The sequence below is a fragment of the Carcharhinus amblyrhynchos genome, chromosome 8 (assembly GCF_965287045.1).
Source record: "Carcharhinus amblyrhynchos chromosome 8, sCarAmb.v2.hapA, whole genome shotgun sequence".
In the NCBI taxonomy this organism is placed as follows: domain Eukaryota; kingdom Metazoa; phylum Chordata; class Chondrichthyes; order Carcharhiniformes; family Carcharhinidae; genus Carcharhinus; species Carcharhinus amblyrhynchos.
Genome location: NC_137331.1, coordinates 99,110,637 through 99,127,314, shown reverse-complemented (window position 1 = coordinate 99,127,314; position 16,678 = coordinate 99,110,637). Strand labels below are relative to the sequence as shown.

The 16,678-nt window shown below is 42.6% G+C and overlaps 2 protein-coding genes across 4 annotated transcripts in view; one reads left to right on the top strand and one right to left on the bottom strand.

Annotated features, from left to right (window-relative positions):
• Positions 1-16,678, bottom strand: part of tg (thyroglobulin) — a 364,697-nt gene that overhangs the window by 154,191 nt on the left and 193,828 nt on the right. The window lies entirely within an intron of this gene.
• LOC145346810 (src-like-adapter) overlaps positions 1-16,678 on the top strand; it is a 55,535-nt gene that overhangs the window by 33,242 nt on the left and 5,615 nt on the right. For all 3 annotated transcript variants that reach the window (XM_080194563.1, XM_080194562.1, XM_080194561.1), the window contains exons 2-5: positions 5,894-5,983; positions 10,223-10,319; positions 13,131-13,217; positions 15,504-15,607. In XM_080194563.1, the coding sequence (XP_080050689.1) occupies positions 5,923-5,983; positions 10,223-10,319; positions 13,131-13,217; positions 15,504-15,607 (349 nt within the window). In that variant the 5' untranslated portion in view covers positions 5,894-5,922. The remainder of the gene's footprint in view (positions 1-5,893; positions 5,984-10,222; positions 10,320-13,130; positions 13,218-15,503; positions 15,608-16,678) is intronic.

The following is a 16,678-nucleotide window of genomic DNA, read 5'->3' as shown; positions in this document are numbered from 1 at the left end:
TTTGGTTTTCTACATTTCTATCTCACTCTGATGTTCAGTACATACACACACAATAACATATTTAAAGAGGCAAAATTACTAGGTGATGGGGAAAAGGCAGATGAGTGCAACTAGGTGCATTGTTCTTGGAGAGCCAGCATGGATACAAGGGGTTGAATGGCCCCCTTCTGTGTTGTAACTATTCTCTGATTCTATATGCAAGTCAGAAGCACAATGCACTATTCTCCATCTGTTTGGAAGGGTGTAACTACAACAATACTGAAAACATTTGACACCATCCAGAACAAAATATTCCACTTGATTGATACGCCATTCACCACTTAAACATTTGTGCCCTCCATCACTGCACACCCTATACAATCGACAGGATACGCCACAGCAGCTTATCAAGGCTTATTTCCAGGCCATCTCCAAAACTCATAACCTCCACCAGCTTAAGGCACAAGATCCATTGGAATGACTTCACTTCCTAGTTCCCTTCCCAAAACCCACATTATCCTGATGTGATGATGTGGATTTGCTGGCGTTGGACTAGAGTAGGCACAGTAAGTAGTCTCACAACACCAAGTTAAAGTCCAACAGATTTATTTGGTAGCACGAGCTTTTGGAGCACCTGATGAATAAGCAGTGCTTCAAAAGCTCATGCTGCCAAATAAACCTGTTGGACTTTAACCTGGTGTTGTGTGACTACTTACTGTATCCTAATGTGGACAAAGGATATATGAGGGAGACATAGTATTAGTGCTCTTTCATTTCCATCATTTTTTTTGTTATGGTGATGGTGTGTTACAGGCTACTCAAGAAGTCTGAGTTGTTGTGGCATCTTGTACTTTTGTGTCCATGTTGTAGTCTGGAGACATGGGAGAGGTTGACCAGGAATCTCTCTTGCTCTCACTACCTGCTACTGGCATTTGTTGGGAGGCTTATCAGGTTGATAATAAACCTGTTAGAATGCAGTATTTAATTCACTTTCTTTGGCCATTAAGTCCTGGGATTGTCCCTGGACCTGGAGCTTCTGACTGAGAGACAAAAAGACTACCCAATGTAATATAAAACCTCTTTTTCTCATGTTTTCCATCTTGTTCATGTATTGTCAAGGAAAAGGGCAAAGGCTTTTAACACAGAAACCAGAGGAAATCTTTCATTCTGGGGGTAGACTAAGGAAAGTTACGCCCTGCATCAAATGTTCAGTGTACCAGACCTTGAGACGAACGCTGATCGTTCAAAATCAAAAACATTCTGCTCTTCAGGATTAATATTAAATTAGTTATTTAGCCATATATAAAGAAAACACTGCTTTTGAAAATGGAACAAGAAAGGCAAAACTAAAATCAAAATGAATGTTTTAAAAAACAGAAGACAGACATTGCAACTTTGACTTCCTGTAGAATCTTATTTCAATTCTTAATTGCTGCAAACACACAACCCAAAAGTTCAACACACCTAGAGGTTAAAAAAAGATTCTGATTTTAAATAGTTTATAAAAATAAGCAAGTGGTAGGTTTTGCAGCCGAACAACGTATGTCTGCAAATATGTAGCACTGCAGTTTATCTCAGAACTGGACTACTGGAAACTTTGGTTAAGCCCCACTTCCCTATTTTAAGATTTAGTCTGATCCATCAGATAACATGGTATTTACAGCTAGGAAACCAGTCTTGAATTTTTGTTCAAAAATAGGGACTGACTCTCTTTCTCACGATCTTTTCTAGCAGGTTTTGATTTTTGTCTCGAAACTACCGGTTAATACATTCACCTCTTAACCTGTTGAGAAGAAAGACTTAAAAACAGAAAATGTTGGAAATACTCAGCAGATCTGGTGATATCACTAGAGAGAGAGAAAGGGTTAAAGCTTCAGCGATGGCACCGCTGACTCAAGATGTTAACTCTGTTTCTCTCTCCGCTGATGCTGCCAGACCTGCCGAGTATTTCCAACATTTTCTGCTTCCATTTCAGATTTCCAGTATCCACAATATTTTCTAAGAAAGGTCAGCTCTGATGAAGCGTCATCCAGACGAGAAACATTGGCTCTATTCTCTCTCCACAGATGCTGTCAGATCTGCTGAGATTTTCCAGCATTTTTGTGTTTAGGAAAGATTTGCACTTGTGTTCCACGTTTTAAAACTTCAGCATGTCCCAAAGTGCTGCACAATCAATTACATACTTCAGAAGGGTAGGCACTGTTGCAATGCAGGAAATACAGTAGTCATTTTGCACAAATAGCAAACTCCCACATCAGCAATGCAGCCCGTTTATTTTTATCACGGCTGATGAAAGAGTAATTATTGACCAGAAGAGGGGAGAACTCTTTCAAAATTGCGTTGCAGGATTTTTGACGCTCAGCAAATGGGCAGACGAGATCTTTGTTCATTATCAACTCCAAATGGCCACAGCTCTGACAGTGTCCACTGGAGTACCAGCCTAAATTACATGCTCATGGATCTGGAAAGCCCGTAAACAGCCTCTGACTCTGAGGGAAGGGCTATCACTGCGCCGTAGGTTAAAAAGACATAAATCTTCAAAAGCAGAAGTGTCCAAGAACTACATCCAGAACTTGAAAGCTGAACATTTATTTTATGTATTTAAGCGAAACCTGGTGTGAATTCCAGTATTTAACTCTGCACTCTCCCTTTACCATGAATATTGAGAGACTAAGCACTCACAGGTCAAACATAGCACAACCCGATGTGCTGTCAAGTTCCATCTCAAAAGTTCTTTGCGTAACTTTGCCAGTTGTGCAAGTCGGAATTAGTTGCACAACATAGTGTGATCTGTGTACTTGGTTAAAACTAAGCAATATCAAAACAATGTTTGATTGCTGCTTCTCTAACATGCTTTCTCATGAAAACCTCAACTAGACAAACATTCCGTTATAGTTCTTTTTTCAATGTTTGCAGCTAACAGGGTGAAGCTAAAGAGAAAACTTGCCCATTTCAAGCACTCAATGCCCGTGTCAAGCGCTCAGAAACATCCACGCTGGAAACAGAGTAAAGGGGCTAAATTTTCAATCAGGAGTTGGACTAACACATGGGGACTAGTCTCAGATCTGAGCCCACAAGGCATGCTTTAAGCAAGCTCACTGGGGGTTTCAAATCCTCAGCCAACTAAAGACCAGAGAGTGGACTTGCAATCCAATGTGGTTCTGTCACTGAAGGGACAGATATCTCTGTGGCAATTTTTAAAAGACATTTGGACAGGCACATGGTTAGGAAAGCTTTAGAGGATATGGGCCAAACACAGGCAAATGGGACAATTTCAGTTTAGAAAATCTGTTCAGCATAGGCAAGTTGGACCAAAGGGCCTGTTTCTGGACTGCATATCTCTATGACCCTATGATAGTGGCGGGCCATTGAGTACACAGTGATTGACTGCCCCACCAGCTGAGGCGAGAGCTGCCAATATGAAAATGCACACAGTAAGGGACATGTAAAGATCATTTTATTTTTGCTTTTTAAAAAGCTACAGCTGCCTGGCTATGGTCCAGGAGGAGCATCTCTTTTCAAGGGATGGTCAGCAACTACAGCTGTGACCCAACAGCCATATTGTCCCTCATGTGGTCCATCGGGGCCTCTGTCTCCCTGAATGCATCACGTTAGTTTGGACAAGGGCTAAGCCTTTTGGGACTGTCTACATTGCCAAATGGAAATTCTAGTTGGCATGGTAATGGGGCCTTAATAATAATGACATTTAATTGGCCTCAATTGGCTGCCCTCCACTTCCTGGTGGGTAGTAAGTCTGAGCCCAAGCTGTCTTCATTCAAAATGACTAGAGCTTGGAATTGTGGCAGGGAACCCCAGTGGCCGGTGTTGTCAAATTGTCTGCCCACCCACCTCCAATATGATGTTAAAAATTCTGGCCAAAGTGTCTCAGATATCCAAAGGACAACCTTATTGCACTGGTATGACATTTTAATTTCCCAAATGGGTGAAGGAGAAATAAAGTTTTTTTTATATTCATCCATGGGACATGGGCATAGCTACTGGCCAGCATTTATTGCACATCCTTAGTTGCCCTTGGAGGGCGGGTGAGAGTCAACCACATTGCTGTGGCTCTGGAGTCACGTGCAGGCCAGACCAGTAAGGACGGCAGATTTCCTTCCCTCAAGGACATGAGTGAACCAGATGGGTTTTTCTGACAATCAACAACAGCTTAGTGGTCATCAGCAGATTCTTAATTCCAGCTACTTTTTATTGAATTCAAATTCCATCATCTGCCATGGCAGGATTTGAATGCAAAACATTAGCTGAGTTTCTGGATTAATTGTCTAGCGATAACACCATTGGGCCATTGCCTCCCAAAGAGGTACTGTGCATTTGTACAGTGCCTCGTGTGACCTGAGACTGTCCCAAATCATATTACAGACATTTCACTTTTTACATCCAATCACTGTTGTAGTGTCAGAAATGCAGTAGCCAGTTTGCCAGGCAGGAAGTGCCATAATGAAAGCAATTAAATCAGGACCAGATGGTCTATTAGTGATGTTTGTTGAAGGATAAATATTGGCCAGGGCACTGGGAGAACTCTCCAGCTCATCTTCAAAGGATATAATGTCTTCCTGTGAGACACCATAAGATTAAGTGGCGAAGTAGGCCATTCAGGCATTGAGTCTCCTCCACCATTCAATGAGATCATGACTGATTTGATATGATAATCCTCTACTTTCCCACCTTATCCCGATTTCCCCTGATTCTCTTATTGATTCAAAATCTTTCTATTTTAACCTTGAACATACTTAATGATCCAATCTTTACAGCCTTCTATGATAAAGAATTCTACAGATTTACTATCCTCTGAGAAAGAAATTCTTCCTCTGCATCAAATAGGCAGCTATGTTACTCCTAGGTTATGCCCTCTAGTCCTCGAGTCCCCCACAAGGGGAAACAACCTCTCAGCATCTACCATGTCAAGCCCCTTGAGAATTTAAGGATTTTTGGAAGATTACTATCAGTGCATCCACCATTTCTATTGCTATTTCCTTTAATATCCAAGGATGCAACCCATCAGGTCCAGGGGACTTATCAGCCTTCAGCCCCATTAGTTTCCATAGTATATTTTCTCTCATGTTGGTCATTGTATTTATTTCTCCCACCCTGCCCTGACCCCCCTCACAGCCTTTTTGTTCCCTGATTATTTAGTATTTTTGGAATATTATTAGTGTCTTCCATCATGAAGACTGAAACAAAGTATTTATTTAACTCCTCTGACATATCCTGGTACTCCATTATCATTTCCCCAGTCTCATTCTGTAAGAAGCCTATGCTCATTTTAGATTCTCTCTTCCTTTTTATATGTAAGAACTTCTTACTGTCCTTTTTTTATATTACTTGCTAAGTTACCGTTATGGTTTATCTTCTGCTTCTTGATTATTTTTGAGTCAATTTATTGTTGGCATTTAAATCTTTCCTAATCCTGTGGCTTACCGCTAATCTTTGCCACATTGCATGCTTTTTTTTCTTTCAGTTTCATACTGTCCTTAATATCCTTGATTAACTATGACTGATTTATCCCCTTCCTAGAATGCTTCTTCCTCACTGGAATGTATCTTTGCGTGGTGAATCACAGCCACTTTCATAAATGCCCGCTATCTCTGATTGACCATCTTCTCTGTTAAGCTTCTCTCCCAGTCCACTCCAGCCAACTCTGCCCTCGTTCAGTCCTGTAACCACCATGCTACTGTGCTGTCAATTATGTATTTTGGATTAGCCTCGGTGATCCCAGTCTCTTAAGCACTACAACATCTAGGTACAAACCATTTTGTACCCTGCACCATTCAGGCAGACAAACAAACCTGGTTTCATTAATTCTATATGTGAAGCTGTGACTGTACAATTCTGTGTCAGCTCGATTCAATTTCCCTTGCTTCTTAATTAGAATATCACATTTTTCTGTTCATAGCATTTACGCACAGTATTGAAGATTAAGACATGGGGAACAGCTTTAGGACTGCACCAGAGAAGGAACCAACACTTCAGGAATCCCTTACCGGTAAGGTGTGGCTCACTGCTACAACTGAATAATGAATACGGATGAGGAAAATAAGTTATTAAATTCTCAGAAATATTTGATCATATTTTGGTTTATAATGTCCTATGAAGTGCTTTGCGGCTTTTTATTACTTTGAAGATGCCATATACATTGAAGTTGTTACTTTTGGAGGCTGAGGTAATTTTGTAACTCATTAAATATTCATTACAAAGTACAAAGAAAATTACAGCACAGGAATAGTCTCTTCGGCCCTCCAAGCCTGCACCAACCATGCTGCCCAACTGAACTAAAGCTCCCTGCCCTTCTGGGGACCACATCCCTCTATTCCCATCCTATTCATGTATTTGTCAAGACACCCCTTAAAAGTCAGTATCGCAGCTGCTTCCACGACTCCCCCAGCAGCGAGCTCCACCACCTTCTGTGTAAAAAAAATTTGCTCAGTATATCTTCTTTAAACCTGGCCCCTCACACCTTAAACCCATGCCCCCTAGTAATTGACTCTTCCACCCTGGGAAAAAGCTTCTGACTATCCATTCTGTCCATGCCCGTCGTATCTTGCAGATTTCTATCAGGTCAGCCCTCAACCTCCGTCATTCCAGTGAGAACAAACAAAGTGTCTCCAACCTTTCCTTATACTAATGCCCTTCATACCAGGCAATATCCTTGTAATTCTTTTCTGTACCCTCTCCAAAGCTTCTACATCCTTCTAGTAGTTTGGCAACCAGAATTGAACACTATATTCCAAGTGCAGCCTAACTAAGCTACAACATGGCTTGCCAATTTTTAAACTCAGTGCCTCAGCTGATGAAGGCACGCATGTTGTATGCCTTCTTGACTACTTTCTCTGCCTGTGTAGCCATTTTCAGTGACCTGTATACTTGTACACCCATGTCCCTCTGCTTATCAATACTCCTAAGGGTTCTGCCATTTACTGTATATTTCCTATTTGTATTAGACCCTCCAAAATGCATTACCTCACATTTGTCTGGATTAAACTCCATCTGCCATCTCTCCGCCCAAGTCTCCAACCAACCTATATGCTGTTGTAAAATCTGATAGTCCTCATCGCTATCCATAAATCCACCAACCTTTGTGTCGTCCATAAATTTAGTAATCAAGCCAATTACATTTTTCTCCAAATTATTTATATATATTACGAACAGCAAAGGTCCCAGCACTGATCTCTGAGGAACGCCACTTGTCACAGCCCTCCATTCAGAAATGTATCCTTCCACTGCTACGCTTTGTTTTTTTATGATCAAGCCAGTTTTGTGTCCATTTTGCCAGCTCACTTCTGATCTCATGCGACTTCACCTTCTGCACCAGTCTGCCATGAGGGACTTTGTCAAAGGCCTTCTGAAGTCCATGTAGACAACATCCACTGCCCTACCCTCATCAATCATCCTCATCACTTTCTTGAAAAACTCAATCAAGTTCATAAGACGTGACCTCCCCTTCACAAAGCCATATTGCCTCTCACTAATACATCCACTTATTTCCAAGCGGGAGTGTATCCTGTCTCAAAGAATCCTCTCCAATAATTTCCCTGCCATTGACGTAAGCCTCACCAGCCTGTAATTACCTGGATTATTCTTGCTACCTTTCTTGAACAATTAATGGACACATCCCGAGCAATGCCCCGACTCGGTAGCAACTTGCAAGGATGTTCCACCAGAAAGTGATAAGAAGCAAATCCGTATTTGCAGTAATGCACTGCAAATTCCTCATTTCAAACAGACTCACTTGAAGTCATTTCCGAGCTATCAAAACCCAGATCCCAATAACAGCAATTAATAAAAATCTGCTTCTGCTCTGATTCAGGTATTGAGTTTTGATGAAATGTCATTAACCTGAAATGTTACTCTGCTCTCTCTCTCTCTCTCTCTGTCTCCACAGATACTGCGTGACCTGCTGAATATTTCCAGCAGCTGCAGTATTTTGCTTTTGTAATCACCAAATCTTCAGAAATAACTCTTCAGAAATAGTGCTGAGGGAGGTTTTACATTCACATAGTTTGACATTTAATATGAACATCAGCGCCATTCCCTGGTGTGTGTGTCTGCCCGATTTAGTGCCCATGTCTCTGGAGCTTGATTTAGAAGTGTAAGGCAACTTAATTGAAACATATAAGATACGGGGTCTTGACAGGGTTGCGTATTTAAAACGGAGAACAATTTTTTTTCATCCTGAGGTTCATGAGTCTTTAGAACTGTCTTCCTGAAAAGACAGTGAAAGCAGAGTCTTTAAATATTCATAAAGGAGAGACAGATACCTTCTTGATAAGCAAAGTTGGTTTTTTAGGGTGGGGTGGTGTTTACAGGAGGAGTGGCAACTGGATCTGGGCTTTCACCACAACAAGTGCTGATGTGGGTTGTTTAAAAGGACCCCCTTGGTGCTCTGTGACTTTGGGTGCACTCTTACAACCTCGTCCCACCCGGCTTTCGGCAAAGCAAAATGGTAAGATCAGGCAGGAGATCAAAAATGAGAAACACACCCAGTTTCTCACCTCGCCCGATCGTACCAATCCTGTTTTGCCGGTGATTTAAATATTAATGACATGCTTAGGTTGAGGTTTTCCCCAGCACGAATCACAACTAGTCTTCATCAGTGGAGACAAAACATAATGGCCTAACTATGGGGAACTGGAGGCCATTGAAGCTTCCACGGGTACTTGGGGCAGGGCCAGATAGTGCCCATGGGGCAGTGTTAGCCTGGTAGTGCTCACCAGGCACCCTGTCACTGCCCACTAGGCGTCATAACTATGTCAGGGCAATACCAGCGGGTGGATCCTGAGTGTGGGCAGAGCATGTGGGGTGGAGCTATAATGGTGGGGGGGTGGTGGGGGTGGGGGGAGGGAAAATTCTCCCGGGATGGGAAGGAAAAGGAAACCCTACAAGGATGGGAGCGAAGGAGGGAATTCTGCCTGAGTGGGAGCAAAAGAGGGGGAAGTCTACCTGGATGGGAGTGAAGGGAAAAATTCTGCTTGGATGGGAGGGGAGAGGGAATTCTGCCCAGGGGGAGGGAAGGGTGGAGTTCTGCTCAGGTCGGAGGGAAAGGGGGAATTCTGCCCAGGGGGAGGGAAGGGTGGAGTTCTGCTCAGGTCGGAGGGAAAGGGGGAATTCTGCCCAGGGGGAGGGAAGGGTGGAGTTCTGCTCAGGTGGGAAGGAAAGGGGGAATTCTGCCCAGGGGGAGGGAAGGGTGGAGTTCTGCTCAGGTGGGAAGGAAGGGGGGATTTCTGCCCAGATGGGAGGAAAGGGGGTATTCTGCCCAGGGGGAAGGGAAAGCGTGGGGAACTCTGCCAGAGTGGTGATTGGTGGGGGATGTCTGCGTTAATATCCATGGAGTGGATGAGACATGGGAGACTGGAACAGAGGACAATCGGCAATGTGAGGGGGGGTCCAATGTTCATGGGGTGGGTTGTGGGGGTAGACGAGCACAGGGGTGATTGGCCAGGCTTGGGGTGGGGTGGGGGGGGGGGGGGGGGGGGTGGTGCGTGGAGATGATGTCCATGGTGCCATGGCAGTTGGGGGTGGCAGATCACCCAGTACACTGAATAATCAAGGTGCCCACGTAATGGCATCCCTAGAGCTCAACAGCTGACCCAGGCTCCAAAACTCACCCCCCCCCGAAATACACTTCAGCAATTTGTTTGTGCTAAGTGCCGCAAGGTTACATTTTCAAACTCACCCAAAAAACAAGCCTGAAACTCTCCCTTTTTTTGCTTGTTTGGTGCTTAGAATTTTCTTTCATAAAATCGTGCCCTTTATCTCAATCACAATAGAATCAATGAAACAGAATCAACCCTCTAGTCCTCAAACCAAAAAAGACAAAAGAGCTGATGTTTCGAGTCCCGATGACCCTTTGTCAAAGCACATGCACACCTATAGCCCTCAAACTCTATATATTCCCCAGGACCCATCCATACCAACTCATACCTTCCATCCGCCCCACCAGGAAATCCTGCATCTGAATTCAGGACATTGTTGTGACTTTACAACATCACCTCAAAAGTATTTAATTGTTGGTAAAGAGCTATATAAATGTCAGTTTTTCTTTCCTTTATCTAATTGCTGTTTGATGGACCTCGTTATGTAACGGTTAGCTGATTTCTAAATTCGCTGGCTGTAGAGTTTTGGGATGTCTGGGCATCATGGAAGGCACCATATAAATGAACATTCTTCCTTCCTTAAACTACAAGTTCACCAGAGGTTTCACCCATATTTCCCTGTTCTTCAACAGACAGCAATGATATGGTTGTTACAATCTATGACTACCCACCCGCAACAATAAGCCGACCAATCTTCAGGATCGGAGAGAAACTGCGCTTGATAGCAGAGTAAGTAAGGTTCAAGAAACACAGAGAGCAGTCTCAGTAATGAACATTGTAATCTTGTGCAAGTGAGACTAAAGTGAATGTTTGCAAGTTATTTCACCAGGCTGGAGGAGTAAGTGAAGCCAGTTCCAATGCTGTTAGCACTCGACATTCATGTGCTCATATAAGCTCACACATGGTCATATATAAAGGGTAGAATTTTCCCATCCCACCCACCACAGGAATCGTAGTTGACGGGGAGGTGGGGTGGGGACCATGCAAAAGTCCATTGACCTCATGCAGGATTTTCCAATCTTGTAGCGAGAGCGGCCAGAACATTCCACCCACAAATGCATACAAAACTTGTCAACACACACTTTCAGAGTTTAATGGATACTGATTGTTGCAATATGCCTTTAAGAGATAGGACATCATTGGAAAGGAATTGTGTTATGTAAAAGCAAAGGAGAAGATGCTGGAAAATCTCAACAGGTCTAGCAGCATCTGTAAAGAGAGAAAAGAGCTGACATTTTGAGTCCAGATGACGAGTGTGTTATGTGACCCAGTTTTGGTTTCAATTTTGCTTTTTAGTCGAACACATGCGAACACACACACGCACATGAACACACACACACACACGAATGCACATACACACGAACGCACATGCAAGCACACACACACACACACACGAGAACACACAATTCTCATGTCTTCAAGTTTTATATCCATGTATATCTGTTCACATGTGCTTAGTCTTAACATGTGATCCCACAATGTGTTTAACCAATCCCTTTTTAGTATTATAAAAATACATCATGGTGTTCATCCATTAGTAGCAGAAGTGTGTTGGGGCAAAAGCTGACATACCTACAAAGAATCGTATCTTGTTCCAAACAGATCATCCACAATGGTCTGTTTGGATATTCTGATGGTATTCTATCATAAATATACACATGAGGTGACTGACAAATTAGAAAATGCACAATGAGATGAAAAGCAGTGAACAAATATTTGAGCTGTCAATCTTGCGTAGAACCTAGATCTCATCTCCCTGTCTGAAGTGTTTTCTGAGATTTAAATTATTTGTCCTAAGTAAGTGAGTAACTGCTTGTTATTGCACCTTGGTTGACACAGAGCGAAGTGCCAACATATTACTCCTGTGGATTCTAACAGACGTGCATCCACAGTCATGTGTGGAGGACAATGGTGAATCCTATTATTGTGTAACTTTTGGTGTGCAATAGAATATAGAACATAGAACACTACAGCACAAACAGGCCCTTCGGCCCACGAGTTGCGCCGATCACATCAACACCTATCTATAACCCCCAATCCCATAAAACTCATCCAGAAGTCTTTTAAAAGACCCCAGCGAGTTTGCCTCCACCACCACTGATGGCAGCCGATTCCACTCACTCACCACCCTCTGAGTGAAAAACTTACCCCTAACATCACTTCTGTACTTTCCTCCCCGCACCTTAAATCTGTGTCCTCTTGTAGCGACCATTTCAACCCGGGGAAATAGCCTCTGAGAATCCACCCTATCCATTCCTCTCAACATTTTATAAACCTCTATCAGGTCGCCTCTCAACCTTCGTCTCTCCAGGGAAAAGAGACCCAGCTCCCTCAACCTAACTTCATAAGGCATGCCTCCCAGTCCAGGCAACATCCTTGTAAATCTCCTCTGTACCCTTTCAATAGCTTCTACGTCTTTCCTATAGTGAGGCGACCAGAACTGCGCACAGTACTCCAAATGAGGCCTGACAAGGGTCTTATAAAGTTGCAGCATTACCTCCCGACTCCTAAACTCAATCCCTCGATTAATGAAGGCCAGTACACCATACACCTTCTTGACCACCTCTTCCACCTGCAAGGCCGATTTAAGAGTCCTGTGGACCCGGACCCCAAGATCCTTCTGCTCTTCAACACTACTAAGACTCCTACCCTTGATAGTGTACTCGTTCATCCCGTTGGTTCTGCCAAAATGGACGACTACGCATTTATCCGCGTTGAAGTCCATCTGCCACTTCTCCGCCCAGTCCTGCATCCTATTTATGTCCTGCTGCAACTTTTGCCATCCTTCCAGACCATCCACAACACCACCAACCTTCGTGGTTCACTAATTCCTGAATTTATACAATGGTTTAAAGGGATATGGGAAACAGGAAGGGAGATGGATTGGAGGCCAAGAAGAGTTCAGTCATGATCTGATTGAATAGCGAAGCAGGCTCGAAGGGCTAAATTGGCTACTTCTGCCCTTAATTTCTATGTTCCTATGTAACACCTTCATTATTCACAAATATCCCAAAGAATTTCACAGCCAATATTGCAGGCAAGCTGACAGTCAATGTTGATATAAAAGAGTCTTGCAGGCAGCAACAGAATATATGAGATATTCTATTTTTGTGCTCGGATGAGAGATAAATCATGGCCAGGACACAGAACTATCCTGCTGTTCTCCAGATAACATAAAAAAGGACTCTTTAAGCACTGGCTGGACCTGTTTCACTGTATCCATACATGCGCACATGCACACACAGACTGATGCCTAATCATTCTGCTACAAGCTTTTCCTGCGCATCGATTTCTGTATGTTTGCATCTCATCCATAGCATATCCAGCAGTATGGGATTCCCTCAGGGCTGCACGTGGAAGTATCAGCCCAGGTTATGTGTTTAGGTCATGAAAATGGGACTTAGAATTCATGAAACTCTGACTTTGAGGTGTGTGTGTTACTGAGCCAAGATCGACATTATCTTCAGACGCCTGCCAAGTACTGTTTCCCGCTCATAAAATGGATGCTTGACTCACATCATTCTTTTTCTTTGTTTCCAGAGAAGGTGATTGGTGGCGAGTGAAGTCCGTGAATGCTGGATGTGAGAACTACATCCCACGTGCCTGTGCTGCTCGAGTTTACCATGGGTAGGTAATTAGACACACTTCACCTTTACTTCTTTGTTTGAGAAGCATTTCCTGCCTCCGGTAACAATGATTTTATTTTATGATGTACCCTCAATGTAGCAAAGCATTCCAAGTCACTTCAAAGAAGCCTTATCCAACCTAAGCAAATATAAGGCAGGTGACCAAAGAATTTGGTCAAAGTAGTAGGTTTTCAGAAGCTTCTTAAAAAATGGGATAGAGGTAGAGGGGCAGAGAGGTGTCGTAAGGGAGTATGAGAGCTTTGGGCCTAGGCTGTTGAAGGCACAGCTGACAATGGTGGAGCGATAAAAATCAAGAAGTGCTGAAGAGGTGAGAATGGGAGACTCAAAAAAGATCTTGAAGGTTGTAGACATGGAGGAGGTGACAAAGATAAGGAGCAGTGAGGCCAGGAAGATAACTCAGCTTCACATCCTGTCGAAAAGTTACTCTTTTTTAAAAAAGCTTTTTTTATTAGTCACAAGTAGGTTTATATTAACACAGCAATGAAAATACTGTGAAAATCCCCTAGTCGCCACAATCCTGCACCTGTTCGGGTACACGGAGGGAGAATTTAGTGTGGCCAATTCACTTAACCTGCACATCTTTGGACTGTGGGAGGAAACCAGAGCACACAGAGGAAACCCACGCAGACACAGGGAGAATGTGTAAATGCCACACAGACAGTGAACCCAAGACAGGAATCGAACCCAGGTCCCTGGTGCTGTGAGGTAGCAATGCTAACCACTGTGCTGCCCCTATTTAAACTATTCTTAAGGATGGATCTCTCATCATTTGATGCTATTACCAGCTCAGTCGCTTCTCTGATTAGCTTAAAATTACTTTCACACAAGATGCAGTCAAATTCCATGGTCTGTGCTGAGGAAATTGATCATGATCAAGATGCCGGAACTGGGCACAGCATCCCTGGGGTTAATGAGGAGAAGTATCAGTTAATATTTCTGTTTTTTAACACTGGCAAGTATTTCTTCATGGAGAGTATATTATTTGGGGGCCTTGACAGTTTCTCAAATAGTTAGGGAAATGACAGGAGATCTTGTCATAATTTAAGACAATACTAGACATGCAAGCAGGTGGACAGGTTCACAAATATGGTGTTGAGATTGCAAGCATTATTCTTTTTTCACTTTTGAAATTTAACTGTTGTTGGCCAGGCTTCCAAGCATTAAGGAATCCAACAGCTTCCTCAATGGGAAGTTGAACAAGGTGAATGACGAATTGATGGATTTGGGAGAAAAGCACCTTTACTATTTATTCTCTGGATGTGGGTATCTGCCTGAGGAACCCCTAAGCCCAGTCCTACAATCATCTCCCCTCGCCAACCTGAAGACATCTAACCTCATCAACCCTGCCTGGTCCTCATCTCTTACTCTCGACCGCATCCCAATCCAACCCAATCACGAAGCCTCTGATGTTTTCTATATTTCATTGTTATTTTACTCTTATACTCCGTGCTTATGCTACAAACCTTGAATTTCTACTGCATTTTATAGCTATTCCTACCTGCTTTCAGAGAGTCACTTAGTTGAAGCTTTAGATCTCACGCTGCATTCACGTTCTTGAAATTAATGGAACACAAAATCGGATGAACTGCGTAATCATTACAAATTTGTTATCGTCCATTATTTGTCCACTGATAGAAGTGAAAACTAATCTTCAGGGGTTTTGCATTGTTGGAAATTGTGTTTTTTCAAAGGAATAATTTAAATCCTGTCCGCCTGTTCAGATGGAGGGAAAACATTGTGCAGCATGATTTGAAGATTAGTATCCTTGTCAACATTGCTCCCTCAACCCAAATCTGGTTATTTATTTCCTTCAAATAAAAACAGAAAATGCTGCAAAAACTCTGCAGGTTTGTCAGCATCTGTGGAGAGAGAAAAACAGAGTCTGCTGCATCTCCCTTGAAGTTTCTGTCAATTTATGCACATTTACTGCTGTGTTTCCGTTAACAGGCATGGGAGTGTGGCGATTAGGGGATTTTCACAGTAACTTCATTGCGGTGTTGGTGTATTTGTGACACTAATAAATAAACTTGAAACTTTAGAAAAAACTTTAACAATGACTAAATGATTTCTTGAGGATGTGCAATGGTGTCCCGATCCATGCAAGCCCTTTCTGATGAATATTTAAAATGCTTTTCAAAACATTGTAACCAAAGCAATTCATTCAGGACCAAATTTTATAGACTGTTAAGTTAAATTGAGAAAAAAATGCCCCTTTTTGTCTAACTTATCTGGTGGTTGATCATTAGTGCCATATTTTTTTCCACAGTTGGCTCTTTGAAGGAATTGGGAGACAGAAGGCGGAGGAATTGTTACAGCTTTCTGGCAATAGAATGGGCTCGTTCTTGATAAGGCAAAGTGAAAGCCAGAAAGGTAGGTTCTGTCCTATTGCACGTAAATGCATCTGTCAAAATTTAAAACACAGAATAAGGCATTTCGCCAGTCAGGTTTGCTTTGGTGTTGAAGTTTTTCAACATTTTGTTCACCCAGTCTGGTTCCACTCTCCTGCTTGCTCCCTTACGCCTTTCTTTATTCATTTGTGAGACATGGGCCTCGCTGGCTGGCCAGCATTTATTGCCCATCCATTGTTACCCTTGAACTGGGTGGCTTGCTAGGCCATTTCACTCAACCACATTGCTGTGTCTTTGGAGTCACATGTAGGCCAGACCAGGTAAGGATGACAGATTTCCTTCCCTAAAGGACATTAGTGAGCCAGATGGGTTTTTCCGACAATCAACAATGGTTTCATGGTCATCAGTAGATTCTTAATTCCAGATATTTTTTATTGAATTCAAATTGCGTGACCTGCCATGGCGGGATTCGAATCTGGGTCCCCAGAACATTAAGTGAGTTTCTGGATTATTAATCCAGTGATAATAACAATAAGCCATCCCCTCCTCCCTTTTAATATTCTTCTTTTGAAGGAACTAATTCCCTTTGAAAGTGCCTACGCATTCTGCTTCAACTTGTGTATCAAGTAACCTGATTCCTTCATTTAAATATGAACTGCTGTTTGTTTATTACCATGAGGAAAATGATTTTTTTTTTAGGTAGAGCATGCAGGTTTCCCCTTATCCACGTTACAAATTTCAATCATCTCTCTGGCATCTCTAACACTGTTGTGTGATTTGGTAGTTTGCTACAAATTTTCTCATCTTAACATTTGACACTCATCAAACAGAACTAACCTCTTCCTCACTGTGACCTCCATTTCAATTGCTTTCAATTGCATAGCACTGATTCAGGTTGTCACCTCAACTGGCTTTCTGGCTGTCACTCTCACTTCTTAGATTAAAAGGTCACAATGCTCACTGGGATTTGAGAAATATGTTCAAGGACAGACCTCCAACGCAGTAGTAAGGAAATACTCCGGGCTGAATCTAAAGAAAGTCCTATCTGCCTGGTTAGGCTGATGTTAAAGATCCTACGTACTAAAAAAATAAG